This window comes from Centruroides sculpturatus, unplaced genomic scaffold, assembly GCF_000671375.1.
Source record: "Centruroides sculpturatus isolate CEXI.00-Female unplaced genomic scaffold, Cexi_2.0 scaffold35, whole genome shotgun sequence".
Taxonomy (NCBI): domain Eukaryota; kingdom Metazoa; phylum Arthropoda; class Arachnida; order Scorpiones; family Buthidae; genus Centruroides; species Centruroides sculpturatus.
In genome coordinates, this window is record NW_019384311.1 from 495,876 (window position 1) to 519,823 (window position 23,948).

Genomic DNA, 23,948 nt, shown 5'->3' on the forward strand with positions numbered 1-23,948 from the left:
GTGAGGTCATTTAACTCATCCTGGTTGAAACATTGAGGAATTGATGACATTCTCTCGTAATCACAGTCACCTTCATTAGGATCAGAGGGATACTCGTCCTCACAGAGCTCTGGTAGCTGGTGAAATGATGGAACTGGCACTTCCTGTGAGTGAGGGACCGGGTGTCATGCAGAGACTAAATCAGGATAAGTCCACTTGCTACGGTTGTTACGATTGATTCCACTAATATTTACTAGGCAGAAATAACAGTCATCGAAGTGATTTTTGGGTTCAATCCAAACCATCGCTACGCCATATTTCAGACTTTTTCTTTTCCTAGTAGTCCACTGTTGTAAATGTTCTGTACAAGTTTTACAGACCTGATACTAAAAAAGTAGAGCTGATAGAGAAAAACTGATTTCATATTTGGATTCAGCGACCCAAATATAGCTAAAATCAGTTCTAAAATCCTAGGCACCAAAAAAAATTTTTTTTGTAGGCTTGTGTTATTTATATATATTCTGGAACTAATTCTTACATATTCACTTTGGAGTATATTTTAATTTTACATTATTTTTAATAAGATAATTCATATATTAATATGATAAATAAAACATACTCTAATGTGTGTTAGATCTTAGTATTACTACTCGTACGTGTGTAAGAATTAGTATGCGAGGGAGCAGAATAACTACAACTATAGTTGCAAAAAAGACTCCTTTGTTCTAATATTCTATATTATATAATATGTCCTTTATATTCTAATACCTAAAATTCCATTTTCCTAGTTCTAGTTGGTCCATTCGCTAAAATAATTCCCTCTGGAGATACATCATGTTTGAACTTTACAGTTACTTGCAGAACGTTAATTACATTACTTGAAACAATAGGTATAGATTCAGAATTTTTATAGAGTTGACTTCATATGTCCTATATTGGTTGTTTGATTTTTTTTAAAAAATTCTCTTCATAGAAATGATTGATAGAAAAATTAAAAATAATTGAAAGAAAAAAATTATGGAAACTGGAGTAGAGTTTACGGGTATTGTTTGCGTGTGTAACACCTAAATAAGGGCCAGTTTGCCTCCTACTATCCTATTGGAAGATCCCTTTGGAAGATATATTGGAAGATAGTTAATATTTTCACAAATTTTTAGTTAAACGTTAATAAAATCAATTATTCATTAACAGAAATTAAATAGGATTGTTATAGTGATTATTATTTCTGATTTTAGCCATGAGTATCTTAGATGATCTTATACTTTGATAATAAATATTTATATCAGTGCCAGATTCCAATGCTAGAGACTAATAAAATAACACTACTTTCTTTTGATATTGTAATGTTACATTTTAGTAATTTCTGTAACAGAATCTGTCGGTTTATCGGAAATCATGTACAAATTTCACTGATCGATTGGAAAATCAATTAGTTTCAATCTATTTTAGAAAATATTTTCAATGTTTTAAAATTAATTAATTATAACCTAATAAGAAAAAAAAATATTTCTATTTACTGGTGCTACTGATAAAGAATGTATCTGAAGAAAGGAATCTAATATAAAAGTTATTTATCAAATGCTTTCATTTTTCTTATTGGAATGAGAAATCAATGAAAAATAAATCACTTTTTGTCTTATATTTTATATTATTTTTATTAAATTCTTATATATGCTGACTGACTGTTAAAACATTTATTACACTTAATTGATTTCATGTTTTAGTATTAAAATATTTTAAAGTACTTTATAGGTCATACTTTAAAGTCATAATACTTTGAAACTTGGAATTATAAAGTTATAGTTTATCTTGATAACAAAATTATCAATTGACGGCCGAATGGTCGAGCGGTTTGGGTAAAGCCCACCACCGAAACCCTAGGAATTTATTTTTTAGGGGTGGTTCGTCCGGATATGTCGGTCCCAGTCCCTCACCATCNAAGATTCAGGACAATCTTAAAATATTTGAATAATCTGAAAGAAAGTATGATAGAACGGAATATATTTTTATTTTCTGTTTCGATCATTAATAATTTCAAAATTAAATTTATTTTAAGCGTATAACTTAAAAACTTATACAAAGAAAGCATTATAAAATGTATATAACTAACTTATCTTAGAATGACTTAATATCTACTTAATTACATGAAAATTTAGATCTTTAATTTCTTGCAAAATAGTTTAGATTCGATGCAAAAAGAAGGAAATATTTTAACAGATTCTTTTGAAAATACTTTTAAATGTTTTTCTCTTGCTTGGTTCATTAATTTTTTCCTGTTTATCTCTTTAATTAAAACAATGCCAATGAGTCAGTTTCCTATTTAGAATTTCTTTGACCAATTATCTAAGTGAAAAGTTGTATTACTGATAAAATTGTTCAAATGTAATTACTTTATTGAGACGTAGCATTAGAGAAACTTCTTCTACGTGGCTTATAGAATAGTGTTCGTTCTCAAAATTTGATCAATTGATTCACACTATACTTAGTTTCTGTGTTAATTTTAATTGTAAAATTTTAACATGAATAGCCTAATTCGTGGCGTTAATAGAAAAATGTAAAGGATGGTAAATTGTTGCTGTGTAAAAATTTTAATGTTACACTAAAATTATGTTTTAGTGCATCAGTTATGTGGAAACATCTGAAATTCAAGTATTCTTTATCGTCAATTAAAAGTCAAACGTGGCATAATCAAAAATAAGCCGAACTTTTAATATAACTTCTTTATTATGTTAAAATACAAATATTTAATACCACCCACTTTTAAAATGCACATCTCTATAATTGCATACCTTTGATAAAATAATCTTGCAGTCCATTCTGCGTTAGCACCTTTGTCTAGGGACTTTTTATCTTTTCTGCTGATTTAAATCTGAAGCCTTTCACTAGATCTTTTATTTTGGTAGGCACGAAAATCTGTGGGACGAAGTACGACGAGTAAGAATGCTGTAGAAATATGAGTATCTGATGTTTTGTCATATATTCACTAAGTAGTAGAACGCAATGTTCCGGGCCGTTGTTATGACTGAACAAAGCATTTTGTTTGACAGAAATGAAGCTGTTTTCGTCTTATACGTGAAAACATCCAATGTAAGGCTCTAAGTTAATGGGTCTTCCTCGTAGCAGGTCTTTCAGGAAAAAAAACCATAGGCATAAACTTTCTCATGGATATGTCAAGACAAAATTTTTCTGCCTTAAATAGGATTATTTCCATATCCATGAAGCACGTTCAATATGTAGCTTTCCATATCTGGTTTAGATTTTCGTTTATCTAACGTCGGATGGCCGAGGAGGTTAACATTAGCGTATCGTTCTTTACGACTCTGGATTCAATCCGGCCAGTCGATAAACTACAGGAGTTTTTCGGGTGGGATCGTCTGTTATGGATATGATTGGTCCGTTCTTCATCACTCTGGCGCTCCATTATGGGCCTGGTAATACTCACGATTTGCTTGAAGCAAGACAGTTTCAGTGCCCAAAGTGCAAAAACAGTAAAAGAAAAAATTTAGTTCAAAAACAGTAAAAGAAAAAATTTAGTTCTTATGTAAATTATTTTTAGTGCAATATTTGTACCTGATATTTTGTTTTTAATTAATTCTGCAAAATTAAGTATAATAAAAAATACTTTTCGCAAGAATATTCAGAAATTTCTGGATATTTTTGCTGAAAAATAATCGAGAATTCACAGAAATTTATTTCCTTTTTTTTCGTAAAATATACTAATGAATACTAATAAATGTGATTTATCACTAGTTCGTGGATTCCTCAATTTATAATACAAAATTTGCATTGGAAAGAATGTCAACACACTTTCCTCAATGTCACACGATACGCCATTTATTCTTCTCCAGACTGTGTTATTAAAACAAAAAAATTTTTACAATTCTTTTTCACTCCATTATCAATTTCGAATGTTTCGTAACAAGAGACACTAGTATCTGGCATTAATTTTAATGCAAAATAATTTAATAATCTTACATGAAGCAGTTTGGGTTTTATGTATCTCCCTGACTGTCCTTCCTTTATCTCGAGGACGGTGTTAAATAGATGAAAGTCGAGACTAGATATGGAAATCTTAGGGGGCAGGAGACCCCGACCCGGATCTTGATTTCAATTTAAACATTCCCCAGAACATAGTTACATAGATGACCGGCATAACTCTGTTGTACTGTACATCATATTTTTCCTGATAAGGGCAAGGAATAGTGAAAGGGTCGTCGAAGGGTCAAGACGTACTACTCAGCGCTCGTTATTTCGTTGAGGTTTATACTGGATATATTGGTCGGATTGTATTGTTTGATACATCGTTGGAAAGCGGATTCGATCACGGTTGGTTTTATATTGGAATGGTTATGCTATATTTTATTAGGGGGGAGTTATGGATTATTAAATTAGGTAATATTCGGTTCGTTTAGCGGGGGGTTTTAATTGTATGGAGTGTTAGCTTATATTCTTTATTTGAGGTTACATTACTGGTCATAATTTCAATATTTAGTGCTATTTGTTTAAATTTTAACGGTTATAGTCTAGTTTTAATAATTTTCTATTTAGGTTCTTGGAACTTAACGCTCTGGATTTTCTTTGTTTGTTTCAAAGTCTAACGGTCGTTGTTATTGTCTTTCTAATGGGTTTCTTCCNATATAAAATATAGTTGTTTTTTTTAGGAAAAATTGAAACGTTTTCAAAATTTTACTGTTCTTATTTTATTTTTGTTTATAGTAGTAATCAAATAATCAAATTTTTGGAAAATGTTAAGATAATTCTATTTTCTTTCTACGTATTCTATTTGTGGTAGTCAGCATTCGTTATTGTACTGTGCATTGCGAAACAAATTTCAAATGTTTAGAATAAATTTATTTTTATATTTAGGTTGAAATACATTCACCTCTGTAGCGAGAAGTAAGATATTAAAATTTATCAGTTCTTTTTAATATAAAAATTTCAATTTTCTACATTTCCTTACAGAGTATGGTAAAAGAAGATAAAGTGATAAAACCATTTTCGAATATAATTATTAATTAACACAGGTACATGCATAAAAAGTATGAAACGATTATTGTAAATTTCTTTTCTGTAGACAATGACTTAAAATTCTGCTTTTTCTTATAAGAATAATTTTGAAGATAGCATCTTTTAATTAAAAAACAGAGAAAAAGTCGTCTAAAATTATAATATATTACTATTAGATGATAATAAGCATAATATAAAATTTATTATTTCTTCTTAAATGTCTTTAGAGGCTGCTTTCTATAATAATGATAACTTAACAATAGGCTGTTTTCTAAATTCTAAATCTTGAATTTCATTATTGTGATTTATAAAATTATTCTTGTATAAATTTTAAATTCTTTAAAGTTTTTAAAGTAGACAAATAAAATGAATCGATTTTAATAAACTTTTTATATTGAATGACTTGAATAGTTTGATTTTTATACAAGGCTAACCAGTGGCCGAGTGGTAAAACCCTAAACACTGTCAGTTATACGCGAGTTCCTATTTCACCTAAATAGTTTCTTCACCTAAATAGGGAGCAATTTACTACAGAAAAATCCTCCAGGGTGCCTAGTCTCAGGTCATATGAATAGCAACACGAACATTTGGGAGTGTTGCGTGATACTAATTCGTTCAATGAAACCATTTACCGAACGATTTGGTACAACATGACACTCTTCAAACACATTTGTGTTGCTATTCACATGACTTGAGGCTAGGCATTTAGGAATGAACCCCCTCTTGGCAGATCGTCCAAGTGTTGTGTTGCGTCATCCAATCACACTATTGATCATCACATAAAATTCAAGAGAAGTAAAAGTCGTTAATTTAATAAGTTAATTAATGTCGTACGGATTTAATTGAATTAATTCCTTAATGACATCAAACTACCGCATGATTTCCTTAAATAAGTTTAAGAAAGTCTATTATACAAATAATGTAATTTTATGTAATTTTATATTAAGTTATTATTATTTTAATAATATTATGTATATATATTTACATTTATTTATTATATAAGAAAAAGCAATACAAGCAATCTAACAAGGGAGTTATCTCCCAGGAGGACTTTCTATGAGGAGCTGCTTTCTAGCTAGGCATTGCAGGTGTGAATACAATTGGAAAACCCCACGTGGCCAGTCTATTGGTCAGACATTCAATGGTTTTAACTATTACTACGTCATTAAAGTACTAACCTTTCGGTTTTGTATTCATATAAATTTATTTTAAAGTATTTAAATTTGTTTTGAAAACAAAACAAATTTATCTTTCGGAATTAATGTTGATTTCTTCATGTTTGAAAATTCCTGTACAGTTATTATAATTTCATTAATTTGGATGTATTAAAATTATATTAACCACGTTATATTAAGAAATAATTAATAAAAGTTAATTTTCTGTAAATATTTGATTTATAGCATTATTAAGGAAATAAATATTTATGTAGTTAATTAACAATCTTTAATTTATAATTAGTAATATATTTTAAAACGATTGGCTGTATATTAATTGTACATTAAGTAAATTATCTTCTGAATCAAGGTTTTCTCCAGTTCTAGATATAAAATAACCTTGGTTTAACTTATAGAAACCGAATCCAAATCAAATAATATTGTTTCCACTTATCTAATGGTTAATGTAGTACTTGATATGTCGAAGCAAGAGCCATTTAACTTGATACATACGTATCGTTTATCACTTATAAGTAATCAAGAGGTAATTCATTGAAGTATGCTTAAAAATAAAAGAAAAAAAACACTTTTTCAAGAATAGAATCAATATTTGTTTGTTACTTATTGTTACCTCTTTTGTTATGCATCCGATCTCCTGTAGATTGCGTTAAAAATGTAATGCTTTTTCTATGGAAGAATCTTTTTCTAAAAATTCTCGAAAATGGAAGTGGATAGAACCAAACAATTTTCTTTGTTAGAATTCTGTTTAATTCTTCTATTAACTTACGGTTCATAATTTTCAGAATCGAATTTGTTAATTTTCTACGAATTTTTAAAACCTTAGATAATTCTTACCAATTGCTCTATCTTTTAAACTTAGAATCAATATATTTTTCTATCCCTATTAATAAATATTATGTGTTATAATAATTCTAATTATCTTATTATAAATGAATGATCTTACTACAAATTGTAATCATAAAGAATAATTAACTTGACAGGTTTGTAAGGTTTCCTTTTAAAAATTAAAAATACATTCTTGAAGGTTGTTCAAGAAAGTTTTAAGAAAAAATTTATGAACCTTCTTATATATACATACAAAAAAGAATAATTAATTTTCATAAAGAAATTAAGGTGAAGTTTAAAGTTTTAATTATAAAGAAGTAAATAAAATTAAAAATATATCTAAATTGCTATAAATTTAAAATTAAGACTATAATTTTTACATGAATTTAAATGAGTTCTTTTTTTTTAAAATAACCTTTATATTTTACTTTTGTTTATGTATGCATACAGAATACATTTCATTATTTATGATGAATTTAAATTTCAAAGTTATGCAAAAATTTCGCAGTAACAAACTTTTGTTTTTAGACAAACTGCTGGACCAATTTAGTTGAATATATATTTTTAGAAATACGATATTTTTCAATCCGATTTTTTAGATTTTAAATTCAATTTCAAGATTTCTAGAAATGTTTATAATTTATTTATTTATTTTTTTCAATGAACTGTCAACGTACAATTTGATAAATCGTCGGATCTTAATTTTACCAATTATAAATGGGCCGATCCGAATAGAATAACTCAGTCAAGTATGTGAAACAAAGTTGCTACTCGAATTTTTTCACAGAAATTATAAAAATTCGCTTCATTCTTTACAAAATATCAAATAAATGTATTGAAATATATTTTTTCTTTCTTTTAGTTAGAGACAATGGCTCACCCAGTGGGAACCAAAGGTCCCTGATACCCTCCAATGAAAAAGGAAAAACAAACACTAGAAAATTTTCCAAAAATCTTTATCTGTTCAACTAGGATCCCCTCTAAAATTAAATCCTGTGTTCACCACTGGTTAGAGATATGCATTTTGGACACGAAGGTCTGAATAGTTATGCTTAACTGTGTATAAAATTTAAGTTAATTAGAATTGCTAGATTGGAATTTTATGTATGAACATACATCTGTATTTCAATTTTCATTTTAATTAAACTGTGTTGTTTGAAAATGTGTATATACGGCACGGAACAATACGAATTCAATAGCCTACCAGTGGCTGAGTAAATAAAACTGCTAAATGCTAGTAGTTGATACCAGTTTAAGCATTACAATATTCAGTAGTAATGCCTAAGATTTCTTAGGCATTCTAAGATTTCTTAGGCATTACTACAATGGGTTGGTTGCGAGAGAACTAAGTAAGCTTTATAACATGCCACTCTATTGTTCGACTTTTCTAAACAGTTTAAGAACACATTAAGTCCGAAAATTAGAGACAGCGTGTAATGAATAGCATTGTAATTATTATATTATTGTATTTAGTATTTTGTAAAAACTAAATAAAATTAAAAATTTAATTAAAAACACTGTAAAACCATTAACACGAGCAGAGTCGACCTTTCCTTTGAGGTTCACCTCTGCTTAGAAATATTAAATATATTTCTTTCTGTATTTTAAAAAATATATATACACTATAATTTGCTGTTTAAACAACAGAATATTATTATAAATAAGTTACAAAATTCAGATTAAAAGTTATTATATATTTTAGTTTTTTATTTATGAAATTTCATGGTCTGAATTGGAATTCAACGATCAATTCTTCTGACTTAAAAAGAAGAAAAATGGTAATGATACAGAGTATATAGTGCTTTACACTAGCTTAGCCACGAAATGACATAAAAAGCGTTTAAGAGCCTCACTACTAAAACCATGACTTGAATAAAACTTTGATTTATGTCAAGTTAACTTAGCCTACTTCGAGTTGCAGCAAATGCCTTTTTTTCCTATCGTGATTTGATCCACAGAGTAATAGTCGAATTGCTTATTTTGTGATGTGTATTTTTATCTAAACGATTTCGGTGGAATACTTTAGAGTTTAGAGACATTTGACGGATTACAGCTTAGTATAATCTTTTTATTTGATGTACTGTACTGAGTAATATTTTATTCCTTTATTCAGTCATTATAATTTCTTGTGCCAGTCTTAAAATTTATTTTTACTGAAAAGCTTAATGGATACATTTATATTTATTACTTTAAGACTTGTGAAAATATTAGCATACAACACAATTATATGTCTTAATTCTATATTAATGATTCATTTGTTTGGAAACTAATCAGAAATAATTGGAAGAAGTAATTGCATCAGAAATTTAGGTTAGTTTTCGAATTTTCTTTAGTTTTATTTCTCTGTAAGCACTTACTGTTACTAAACTTAATTACTTTAATAGAATTAGTTCTATCGTAAAAAGAACATTATAGTAATTGTGATTAACCTTAAAAACACGAGTTTAATTGGGTTGCTTTTAAACACTGGGTAAAATTAGTTAACCGAAATATATTTTAGGAATGGTTAAAACCCATTTGGACCAGTTACATTCAAGATTATACCTCAGTTGTCAGCCACAATGTATATTTATGTATAAATAATATGATGCCATTACGAAGTTGCAATATGAAGAGATGGTTTTATAATTTAATTAATAAGCATAAACATTTTTTTCTATTGAAATAATATATTAAATGCCAACAAGTTAAAAAAAAAATCATCTGTACTCACTACTGATTTCTAAATAAATATCATTCTATATTATATTAGGTATATATATAAGAGAACAAACGTTGAAATGTTTATTGGTTCCTATGCACCTAACCAATATATTTCTTTCCTGTTTTTTTTATATTAATTTTTTTCCTACTTTTTAATTTTATCCTCCATTAAGTTCAGAAGTCCCTTATCACTAGTGAGCGGCTGTAATTTACTTATTTATTAATATATTTCTCTTACTTTATGGTTAATTTCTCTAAATATAGGTGATCCTTAACAATATTTATTAATTTAATCTCTAAGTTATTGTTTAAATTGGATCTTTATTTTTAATAAACTTTATTGTGTGTAACATTTATTATCAGATATTTCCTTCTACATAATTTATAGAATAATTTATAAACTTTTTACACTATTTAATTCAAGTTTTATTAAATTTTTGTATTCTTATTATTGCTGAAATAAATATATTGTTTGAAGAAAAAAACATTCTTTATTTTGCGTTTTTAGAAAGTTTAACAATTTAATTGAATGTAATGAAAGAAAATAGCACTGTAACACTATAGGATATTCCTATAATATCATACTATTATATTAGTACAATAACACAATCTTACATTTTCGAAATCAACGTAGAAAGTTTCCTGTATACACTCAAACCTGTGAACAACGGCCACTGACAAATACATAAAAATGTGTCCGTTACTTGAAGGTTATTTCCTTTATTCATTTCTGTTAAAAAAAAAATACATTCCTGAAAAACTGGACGTTATAAGAGAGTCGATTGTATATTGTTAGAATTCATAATTAAATTTTAAACAAATGAAAATTTTGTGTCATTAAATGAATCTTAATTAAACTGATTTAAATCCTAAATTAGAATTTAATACTGTTAAATATAGGATCATGCATAGTATAGTATCTCAGTAACAAAATATTATAGTTAATTGTTATATATAACTATATATAGATTAGTGTTATAACACTAATCTACGTATAGGTAGTTTAATATATCACTTAACTTTTATATTTTATATATAAGCTACATGTTCCTATATTTTGGAATAATTTTTATTATTGTATTCGAAGAAAATAACCATATATAATTCAATAAATTATATTACAATCAAATAATCAAAGATTTAAAATGAATTACTGATTTATAAAGAATCTAAGTTCAAAACAAATGATTTTCTTAACGATTTAGACAAGAATTAGATCTGTATTTTCGATTTTGTTGGAAACATTCCAAGGAAAAAAGAAATGTTTGTCGATTGTAAAAGAATTCTCTGGGAAATGGAGAGAGAGTGAAAAACTTTGTAACGCAATTAAGCGGCAGCGAATGGAATTGAGTTGGATATCTCATACAAGATACAACCAATTACTAAAAAGAAGATTAACCAAATCTGAAGTCTAAGAACGTCTTATTATTCTGATAGCAATTCAATGAAACTTTCGATCGATTTTCTAACTTTCATAAATTAGAAATTAACGATGCATTCGAAAATTTCTTTAAAGATTTTCCGCTAATTACCATCACATAAATGAGTAATAATAGAAATTGTTCGTTAATTATTAATAAAGCATTTAATTATATTTTAAAAGATGTTAAATATATTATTAAAGAAATCGATAATTAAGTTTAATTTCATAATTTGAAACTCATATATTTTTAAATTTACTTCTTTTGCAATAAAATAAATCAAACTAATGATCATTTTGAAGTTTCCAAACAAGAGGCACCCCAGGGTTAAAACAGGAGAGGCAATTGATCCTTCTGAGATTTGTTGTTATTTTTCGAATGGGAATTTTATAAAGCAATGATATTTTTATAAGTGTAAACATTTATTTTACACCGAAGTAATTACAATTCTCGAGCGAGGGATAGTCTCTTTTGTTTTTACACAATCAACAATCTTATGCAGGCACTTATTATTTGGAATACTCCACATTTTACATAATAGTTGGAGTTTTATACACACAGTTGTTATTAATTCTCATGAAAATAGATGAAATAGAAGTAAAACAATTTAATAAACATGATTTTAATGAATTAATTGGTTATTTAGTTGATTTAAATCTCATATGTTTCTCTCTCTCTCTCTCTCTCTGACAAAATCTTGCAGAAACAAAATTATATTCAACATACTACATTAATTTTTTTTATATGATTAAATTTTTAGGTTAAAACATGATATGTAAACTTTAAGAAATCCTAAACAAATTTAATAAAATAAAAATTCTGTCAGTATTATAATATTGAAGTAAAATAGGAACGTTATAGATAAAAAGTTCTTGAAGAGCCAAAATTTAAATTTAAGATTCTCAATTTTTTCAATTTAAATTCTAATTTTTTAAAAAATATATTCAAAAGATAGCGGTTTAAATTTTAAAATATAAAAATATGTGAGGTGTGGAATAAATATTTTAGTACTTATCTGATAACAGGAAAACATTTTGATTGCTAAATTATTCATGTACAGGATATATTTGAAAAAAAAAATTGATCTTTTAAATATATAAATTTGCCCTTTTTAGATATACAAAGGCCCTTCAATAATTTTTAAAATCTATAATTATATCATTGAATAAAGTAATTCAATATAATTTTTATTGTAATGTTGAAAGGAACCACAGATATAAGCAATAACCACTTATATTTGTGGTTTCCTTTAACATTCGGAAATATTTATTTTTAAATTAAATATATAAAGCTTTATATTTCTAATTATTTTATATCATTATTGCTTTTATTGCCTAATACTTTAAAATTATAATATCAAGTTTGTAGGGTTTAATCTATATATACGTAGCATATATAAATTACTGTATATTTATTTCTCTGGTTGCGTATATTAATGATGATGATAAAAGAATAAGTTATATTTGAATATAATTATTTACGAACCATTTAAAATATATATTTTTAAAGTGATTCTTATAATTAAAAAGATATAGACTTTAATATTTTATACTTAAACTAATAGTGATTCTACAGTAAATTTAGTAAATAACTATAAGAAATGCTTTAATATATGATAAGCTGTATATTTAGAATATACATATACAACTTATATATTAAAGCCTTAATAAATTATAGTCTACTACTTATTTTAAATATAATATATTTAAAACAATTAGTATTGGTATAATTATTTAAGGCTAATTGTAACCTCTTTGGTAATGGCGTCTTCAGCAGATGGTGTTAAAAATGTAATAAAAGGGCTTTTATGAGAAAATCCTTATATAAAAATTCTCGAAAATGAAAGCAGATAGAACTAAGCATTGTTTTTGAGTTACAATCCTAATTAATTATTCTAAAAAGCATTAAATTTGTATCGCTATCTGCTGAAGATAGCATGCATAACTAAATAGGTTACAATTAGCAATAAGTATATCTTGAAATAAACTAAATTTATAAATACAGACATAGGTAATTATATATATATACATTGTATAAATACATTATATATAGAGATACTGTAATCAAACGAATCGTCCAATTGCTATCATACGCTCATCTCTCACTTTAATTAAACTGAGATTACGATTATGGAAATAGGAATTTTAACTATATAACATTAAATTTAACAATATATGGCCACAAATTAACCGTTTACAACATTATATATTATAATTGGTAAAAATTTTCTATCATAAAAAAAGAAGAAAGTTTATTTTAGTGTAATTTTTTTGCTAGTCTGTGTGGTTATATAGATCAAAGTTCATTTCTAATAAGAAAATCTCAATAATGACCCCAAGCTTCTAGGAAATTAGAATTTGATTTATAACAACTCATTTAATGACGGTTTTCCGAGAAGCAATTAGGCTGTGAAAATGATCTATTGTATATATATACACACACACAATAGGTAGTACCTGATTTTCGTATGTAAGGAAACGTCAGTTAATTAAGTGTACAGTTTAAGGAGAATAGACATAAAAAATACATCATTGTACAGAATGAGCTGGGAGTGAATCGAATATAGTTCAAACACTGTACAAGTGTCGCTAATATGTTCCTAAGTATGCATATGAAAATCGAACAATAGAATTACATTTTATACAGGATGTTAACTCCTTACAGAGCTGAAAAGAAAAAAATTATAAAAAATCATTTATTAAAGTAGGATATTTCTAGTTTTTTTTACAACGAATACGATGATAAAANTAAATGAATGATCTTACTACAAATTGTAATCATAAAGAATAATTAACTTGACAGGTTTGTAAGGTTTCCTTTTAAAAATTAAAAATACATTCTTGAAGGTTGTTCAAGAAAGTTTTAAGAAAAAATTTATGAACCTTCTTATATATACATACAAAAAAGAATAATTAATTTTCATAAAGAAATTAAGGTGAAGTTTAAAGTTTTAATTATAAAGAAGTAAATAAAATTAAAAATATATCTAAATTGCTATAAATTTAAAATTAAGACTATAATTTTTACATGAATTTAAATGAGTTCTTTTTTTTTAAAATAACCTTTATATTTTACTTTTGTTTATGTATGCATACAGAATACATTTCATTATTTATGATGAATTTAAATTTCAAAGTTATGCAAAAATTTCGCAGTAACAAACTTTTGTTTTTAGACAAACTGCTGGACCAATTTAGTTGAATATATATTTTTAGAAATACGATATTTTTCAATCCGATTTTTTAGATTTTAAATTCAATTTCAAGATTTCTAGAAATGTTTATAATTTATTTATTTATTTTTTTCAATGAACTGTCAACGTACAATTTGATAAATCGTCGGATCTTAATTTTACCAATTATAAATGGGCCGATCCGAATAGAATAACTCAGTCAAGTATGTGAAACAAAGTTGCTACTCGAATTTTTTCACAGAAATTATAAAAATTCGCTTCATTCTTTACAAAATATCAAATAAATGTATTGAAATATATTTTTTCTTTCTTTTAGTTAGAGACAATGGCTCACCCAGTGGGAACCAAAGGTCCCTGATACCCTCCAATGAAAAAGGAAAAACAAACACTAGAAAATTTTCCAAAAATCTTTATCTGTTCAACTAGGATCCCCTCTAAAATTAAATCCTGTGTTCACCACTGGTTAGAGATATGCATTTTGGACACGAAGGTCTGAATAGTTATGCTTAACTGTGTATAAAATTTAAGTTAATTAGAATTGCTAGATTGGAATTTTATGTATGAACATACATCTGTATTTCAATTTTCATTTTAATTAAACTGTGTTGTTTGAAAATGTGTATATACGGCACGGAACAATACGAATTCAATAGCCTACCAGTGGCTGAGTAAATAAAACTGCTAAATGCTAGTAGTTGATACCAGTTTAAGCATTACAATATTCAGTAGTAATGCCTAAGATTTCTTAGGCATTCTAAGATTTCTTAGGCATTACTACAATGGGTTGGTTGCGAGAGAACTAAGTAAGCTTTATAACATGCCACTCTATTGTTCGACTTTTCTAAACAGTTTAAGAACACATTAAGTCCGAAAATTAGAGACAGCGTGTAATGAATAGCATTGTAATTATTATATTATTGTATTTAGTATTTTGTAAAAACTAAATAAAATTAAAAATTTAATTAAAAACACTGTAAAACCATTAACACGAGCAGAGTCGACCTTTCCTTTGAGGTTCACCTCTGCTTAGAAATATTAAATATATTTCTTTCTGTATTTTAAAAAATATATATACACTATAATTTGCTGTTTAAACAACAGAATATTATTATAAATAAGTTACAAAATTCAGATTAAAAGTTATTATATATTTTAGTTTTTTATTTATGAAATTTCATGGTCTGAATTGGAATTCAACGATCAATTCTTCTGACTTAAAAAGAAGAAAAATGGTAATGATACAGAGTATATAGTGCTTTACACTAGCTTAGCCACGAAATGACATAAAAAGCGTTTAAGAGCCTCACTACTAAAACCATGACTTGAATAAAACTTTGATTTATGTCAAGTTAACTTAGCCTACTTCGAGTTGCAGCAAATGCCTTTTTTTCCTATCGTGATTTGATCCACAGAGTAATAGTCGAATTGCTTATTTTGTGATGTGTATTTTTATCTAAACGATTTCGGTGGAATACTTTAGAGTTTAGAGACATTTGACGGATTACAGCTTAGTATAATCTTTTTATTTGATGTACTGTACTGAGTAATATTTTATTCCTTTATTCAGTCATTATAATTTCTTGTGCCAGTCTTAAAATTTATTTTTACTGAAAAGCTTAATGGATACATTTATATTTATTACTTTAAGACTTGTGAAAATATTAGCATACAACACAATTATATGTCTTAATTCTATATTAATGATTCATTTGTTTGGAAACTAATCAGAAATAATTGGAAGAAGTAATTGCATCAGAAATTTAGGTTAGTTTTCGAATTTTCTTTAGTTTTATTTCTCTGTAAGCACTTACTGTTACTAAACTTAATTACTTTAATAGAATTAGTTCTATCGTAAAAAGAACATTATAGTAATTGTGATTAACCTTAAAAACACGAGTTTAATTGGGTTGCTTTTAAATACTGGGTAAAATTAGTTAACCGAAATATATTTTAGGAATGGTTAAAACCCATTTGGACCAGTTACATTCAAGATTATACCTCAGTTGTCAGCCACAATGTATATTTATGTATAAATAATATGATGCCATTACGAAGTTGCAATATGAAGAGATGGTTTTATAATTTAATTAATAAGCATAAACATTTTTTTCAATTAAAATAATATATTAAATGCCAACAAGTTAAAAAAAAAATCATCTGTACTCACTACTGATTTCTAAATAAATATCATTCTATATTATATTAGGTATATATATAAGAGAACAAACGTTGAAATGTTTATTGGTTCCTATGCACCTAACCAATATATTTCTTTCCTGTTTTTTTTATATTAATTTTTTTCCTACTTTTTAATTTTATCCTCCATTAAGTTCAGAAGTCCCTTATCACTAGTGAGCGGCTGTAATTTACTTATTTATTAATATATTTCTCTTACTTTATGGTTAATTTCTCTAAATATAGGTGATCCTTAACAATATTTATTAATTTAATCTCTAAGTTATTGTTTAAATTGGATCTTTATTTTTAATAAACTTTATTGTGTGTAACATTTATTATCAGATATTTCCTTCTACATAATTTATAGAATAATTTATAAACTTTTTACACTATTTAATTCAAGTTTTATTAAATTTTTGTATTCTTATTATTGCTGAAATAAATATATTGTTTGAAGAAAAAAACATTCTTTATTTTGCGTTTTTAGAAAGTTTAACAATTTAATTGAATGTAATGAAAGAAAATAGCACTGTAACACTATAGGATATTCCTATAATATCATACTATTATATTAGTACAATAACACAATCTTACATTTTCGAAATCAACGTAGAAAGTTTCCTGTATACACTCAAACCTGTGAACAACGGCCACTGACAAATACATAAAAATGTGTCCGTTACTTGAAGGTTATTTCCTTTATTCATTTCTGTTAAAAAAAAAATACATTCCTGAAAAACTGGACGTTATAAGAGAGTCGATTGTATATTGTTAGAATTCATAATTAAATTTTAAACAAATGAAAATTTTGTGTCATTAAATGAATCTTAATTAAACTGATTTAAATCCTAAATTAGAATTTAATACTGTTAAATATAGGATCATGCATAGTATAGTATCTCAGTAACAAAATATTATAGTTAATTGTTATATATAACTATATATAGATTAGTGTTATAACACTAATCTACGTATAGGTAGTTTAATATATCACTTAACTTTTATATTTTATATATAAGCTACATGTTCCTATATTTTGGAATAATTTTTATTATTGTATTCGAAGAAAATAACCATATATAATTCAATAAATTATATTACAATCAAATAATCAAAGATTTAAAATGAATTACTGATTTATAAAGAATCTAAGTTCAAAACAAATGATTTTCTTAACGATTTAGACAAGAATTAGATCTGTATTTTCGATTTTGTTGGAAACATTCCAAGGAAAAAAGAAATGTTTGTCGATTGTAAAAGAATTCTCTGGGAAATGGAGAGAGAGTGAAAAACTTTGTAACGCAATTAAGCGGCAGCGAATGGAATTGAGTTGGATATCTCATACAAGATACAACCAATTACTAAAAAGAAGATTAACCAAATCTGAAGTCTAAGAACGTCTTATTATTCTGATAGCAATTCAATGAAACTTTCGATCGATTTTCTAACTTTCATAAATTAGAAATTAACGATGCATTCGAAAATTTCTTTAAAGATTTTCCGCTAATTACCATCACATAAATGAGTAATAATAGAAATTGTTCGTTAATTATTAATAAAGCATTTAATTATATTTTAAAAGATGTTAAATATATTATTAAAGAAATCGATAATTAAGTTTAATTTCATAATTTGAAACTCATATATTTTTAAATTTACTTCTTTTGCAATAAAATAAATCAAACTAATGATCATTTTGAAGTTTCCAAACAAGAGGCACCCCAGGGTTAAAACAGGAGAGGCAATTGATCCTTCTGAGATTTGTTGTTATTTTTCGAATGGGAATTTTATAAAGCAATGATATTTTTATAAGTGTAAACATTTATTTTACACCGAAGTAATTACAATTCTCGAGCGAGAGATAGTCTCTTTTGTTTTTACACAATCAACAATCTTATGCAGGCACTTATTATTTGGAATACTCCACATTTTACATAATAGTTGGAGTTTTATACACACAGTTGTTATTGATTCTCATGAAAATAGATGAAATAGAAGTAAAACAATTTAATAAACATGATTTTAATGAATTAATTGGTTATTTAGTTGATTTAAATCTCATATGTTTCTCTCTCTCTCTCTCTCTCTGACAAAATCTTGCAGAAACAAAATTATATTCAACATACTACATTAATTTTTTTTATATGATTAAATTTTTAGGTTAAAACATGATATGTAAACTTTAAGAAATCCTAAACAAATTTAATAAAATAAAAATTCTGTCAGTATTATAATATTGAAGTAAAATAGGAACGTTATAGATAAAAAGTTCTTGAAGAGCCAAAATTTAAATTTAAGATTCTCAATTTTTTCAATTTAAATTCTAATTTTTTAAAAAATATATTCAAAAGATAGCGGTTTAAATTTTAAAATATAAAAATATGTGAGGTGTGGAATAAATATTTTAGTACTTATCTGATAACAGGAAAACATTTTGATTGCTAAATTATTCATGTACAGGATATATTTGAAAAAAAAAATTGATCTTTTAAATATATAAATTTGCCCTTTTTAGATATACAAAGGCCCTTCAATAATTTTTAAAATCTATAATTATATCATTGAATAAAGTAATTCAATATAATTTTTATTGTAATGTTGAAAGGAACCACAGATATAAGCAATAACCACTTATATTTGTGGTTTCCTTTAACATTCGGAAATATTTATTTTTAAATTAAATATATAAAGCTTTATATTTCTAATTATTTTATATCATTATTGCTTTTATTGCCTAATACTTTAAAATTATAATATCAAGTTTGTAGGGTTTAATCTATATATACGTAGCATATATAAATTACTGTATATTTATTTCTCTGGTTGCGTATATTAATGATGATGATAAAAGAATAAGTTATATTTGAATATAATTATTTACGAACCATTTAAAATATATATTTTTAAAGTGATTCTTATAATTAAAAAGATATAGACTTTAATATTTTATACTTAAACTAATAGTGATTCTACAGTAAATTTAGTAAATAACTATAAGAAATGCTTTAATATATGATAAGCTGTATATTTAGAATATACATATACAACTTATATATTAAAGCCTTAATAAATTATAGTCTACTACTTATTTTAAATATAATATATTTAAAACAATTAGTATTGGTATAATTATTTAAGGCTAATTGTAACCTCTTTGGTAATGGCGTCTTCAGCAGATGGTGTTAAAAATGTAATAAAAGGGCTTTTATGAGAAAATCCTTATATAAAAATTCTCGAAAATGAAAGCAGATAGAACTAAGCATTGTTTTTGAGTTACAATCCTACTTAATTATTCTAAAAAGCATTAAATTTGTATCGCTATCTGCTGAAGATAGCATGCATAACTAAATAGGTTACAATTAGCAATAAGTATATCTTGAAATAAACTAAATTTATAAATACAGACATAGGTAATTATATATATATACATTGTATAAATACATTATATATAGAGATACTGTAATCAAACGAATCGTCCAATTGCTATCATACGCTCATCTCTCACTTTAATAAACTGAGATTACGATTATGGAAATAGGAATTTTAACTATATAACATTAAATTTAACAATATATGGCCACAAATTAACCGTTTACAACATTATATATTATAATTGGTAAAAATTTTCTATCATAAAAAAAGAAGAAAGTTTATTTTAGTGTAATTTTTTTGCTAGTCTGTGTGGTTATATAGATCAAAGTTCATTTCCAATAAGAAAATCTCAATAATGACCCCAAGCTTCTAGGAAATTAGAATTTGATTTATAACAACTCATTTAATGACGGTTTTCCGAGAAGCAATTAGGCTGTGAAAATGATCTATTGTATATATATACACACACACAATAGGTAGTACCTGATTTTCGTATGTAAGGAAACGTCAGTTAATTAAGTGTACAGTTTAAGGAGAATAGACATAAAAAATACATCATTGTACAGAATGAGCTGGGAGTGAATCGAATATAGTTCAAACACTGTACAAGTGTCGCTAATATGTTCCTAAGTATGCATATGAAAATCGAACAATAGAATTACATTTTATACAGGATGTTAACTCCTTACAGAGCTGAAAAGAAAAAAATTATAAAAAATCATTTATTAAAGTAGGATATTTCTAGTTTTTTTTCAACGAATACGTTACAATGCATAAAAGATTATTTTAATATTTTAAATCTACAGATTAAATAGAAAATATACAATAAAAATGAACTTTTACAAATGAGTTTGATATTAAAAATCGGATAGAATTTTTATTTTTTTGGCAGTTTAAAATGTATAATAGTCCAAATTTAGCATTTATAAAGCAATTTAGGGATAGCAGATATCATAATATTAAACACCAGAAACCTGCGTAATTCGGAAATATATATATAATTTCTTATAAAATGTAAAGAAGATTATAAAGTAATTTTAATTAATTTAAAATTTAATTAGTTAATTATTTTTAATGTCACTGTTTTATTATTGTAGTCCTTAAGTTTTCTGTGTTAAAACGCCATCTGTGATCATTTTCAAAAAATATTTCAATTAAATTTATACTTTGGAGTTGTGATTCTAAGCTTTAAAGGATTTATATTTAAAAGATATATTTAATAATGTATAATGTAAATTGAAATTTATTAAACCTGTGCATTAATTTTGAATATTATCTTATTTAAATTTGATTTAAGAAGTTAACTTCTTAATTTAACTTTAAACTTCTTTAATTCGATTTAACTCGGTAATTTAAACACAGTTTCGTTAATCCTATATTGTTTTAAATTGTCTCCGAAATGAGATGCTAAAATTTTCAGTTTTATTTGATTTTATAATTAAAATTATGTAAAAATTCTCTAATTTTTCTGACACGTATACGTTTGTGTACACAGTAAAACCTGTCTAAAGCGGAAAACCTGCCTAAACGGAAAAATTTTCGGTTTTATTGTATGTGTATCATTACGAATTCCTTGCGCACCATAAATAAATACGAATATCCACTGCTTGAGAGAGATAAGATGCGCTTATGTTAGTCACAAATGTGCGGTCACTCTACCTTCAAAAGCCAATAAAATTATAAGAGTTAATGAAATTCTGTTTTATTTTATTATTCTTCAAAAGAAATTAAATTAACAATACTTTTATATCAAGTCTTTAATAGAAAAAACTGAATTTTCAGGCTTTTTGTATTCAGAGTCGAGCTACAGTACTTCTGAGGGTCGTCTTAGCCTAAGAATACTTGCATTTGAGATATAAAATTTGAAATTCCTTTGTACTCCTATGTGTTCATATTATTGCCAAATCTGCTACAGAGTTTAACGTTTCTATAAATATTTTAAAGTATTCTGTTTCTCTTTTTCTAACATTAATGTTATTAATATTAATTAAATGTTTCCAAAATAAAAACGACATATATTACGAAAAACAAACCAAATGGTTACTTATGTTCCATACAGGTTCCATAGAATTGCACGTTTTATTCCAATATTTTAAAGTTTTATTTGAGTTTACTCAAAGTTAATAATGATATTCTAAAGTAATAACAGTATACAAAACTTTAATAACAAACACTTAATATGCTGTTACTGGTTTTTACTCTAAAATACCATCGTTAACTTTCGACTAAAATGGCTTGAATTTAATCTTTATGAAGAATGGTTTAATTGAAATTTGGGTATTATACATTTTACTTTTTATTTCTAGTGATTGTAGTTTGCGCTTCCCCAGACGTTGTAAGGAATATCATGCTGGCTGCTGATAGTATAGGTATGATAGACATTGGTGAATATGTATTCTTCTCTCTGGAATTATTCAGTAGGTAAGTCTAATATGACATTTCTATGTGAAATTAGTTTGTTAGATATTTAATATAAGGAAAAAGATATTTTATATTTAATTATTCATTGAGATTATACGGTATGTAATATTATATTAACTGTAGAAACGAAGAGTTGATTTTATTTGGTTTATTTGTATACGTCAACGTCAGTGGAAGATCTGAGGAGGATGATGCCTTTCTGTGGAACACTAGCCACTATTTAACTATTACAAACGTGAAGAAAATCCGGAAAACTCCACGTGGCCAGCCAGTTGTCGAGGCCTGAACCCACGACCAGTGTTCAGTGGTCTTATCCACTCAGCCACTGATGGGCAACTTGATTATATACAGTGAAATTTCTATAAAGCGATTTCGTAATGCGTCAATGTCTGTGAAGGGCCTTAAATATTGTGTAGACCTCGTTAAATGTAACTTTTATTGTATAAAGTACTTCAGTTTAAAGCCAAACTCGATTTAATATCAATTCCATAGACAAATAAATGGTGGCGCTAACTCGAAATTTTCCTATTATAAACATCACAATTAGATTTAATGTATAAATTCGTGGAGGCAATCTTTATAAATTGTTAAAATTTTTAATAATAATGGATTTGTTTAAAGTTTTATATTATATGATTACTTCTGAAACTTATCAATTTATTTTTAATTTTTTTAATTTTATGAGACAAAAATCGTAAATTTTTTACTACTAACTTTTGTGCATAATGTTTTAATGGATATTTCTGTATTTTTATAATGTTAACTTGAAAGTTCAAATAAAAAGTTAAGTTTTACTAAAGACGATAATGGCTTTCCAATACGTTGAAGAATTTAAAATTTATTTATAATGATTTTTCAATCCACTTTGAACGACGAAATGGCTTAAAGTAGAGGATAAATGTTACAGTTAAATTTTATCTTCTTTATTTTCAAATGCTTTTTTACACATTCTATCAAGATACTTTAACAGTAATTCGGTTCGTTTTCAGAATCAAAAGTTCAATAATTCTTATAAACATAACTGATTTTAAATCTTTTAAATTAAAAAAAAATTAGACGTGAATTTATACAGTTCTGATATATTTTACCTGATAAAATATTTATTTTTGCTTTAAATATGTGATTGATTTATCGTAAAATCTGACTAAGCGTAAGAAAAGACAAAGTAGTTTATCTCCGATCGATTATTTGTTCGAGAAAATATATTATAATGCTTATTACTGTCAAATCTATTTTGTCAATTCTAAATGGTTGCTGTACCTACAAGTTATTTGAAGAACTGCATCAAAATAATATTTATTGCTATCTTCTTTCTCTTTGAAAGCTCTTATACAAAATAAACAATAATTAGATTTAAGAAACATGTGATATTTAATTTTGAAATTACAGTTTACATTATTTTAAAAATTAATTTCACATAAAACACGTATGAAGCGAGATTATTTAAGTATGATTTGTTGTTTTGCGAGTATTTGAACTTTAAATTCACTTTTAACTTATTTGAATTATATTACATTGGACAGGGATGCTCAGAGGAAAATAAAAGGAACAAATTTATATAGGCACCAAGGAAGTAGGGGTTTCTATACAATACATGCTACAAGGCTACATGTTGTAGATACATAAATGAATATGAAATTTATTTTACGTTCAAAAACATTTTTCTACTGCTTC

At 26.0% G+C, this 23,948-nt stretch overlaps 1 protein-coding gene across 2 annotated transcripts in view; it reads left to right on the forward strand.

The window, feature by feature from the left end:
• LOC111621680 (atrial natriuretic peptide receptor 2-like) overlaps nt 1–23,948 on the forward strand; it is a 141,795-nt gene that overhangs the window by 66,379 nt on the left and 51,468 nt on the right. For both annotated transcript variants that reach the window (XM_023363888.1, XM_023363896.1), the window contains exon 2: nt 22,160–22,274. In XM_023363888.1, coding sequence (XP_023219656.1) covers nt 22,160–22,274 — 115 coding nt within the window. The remainder of the gene's footprint in view (nt 1–22,159; nt 22,275–23,948) is intronic.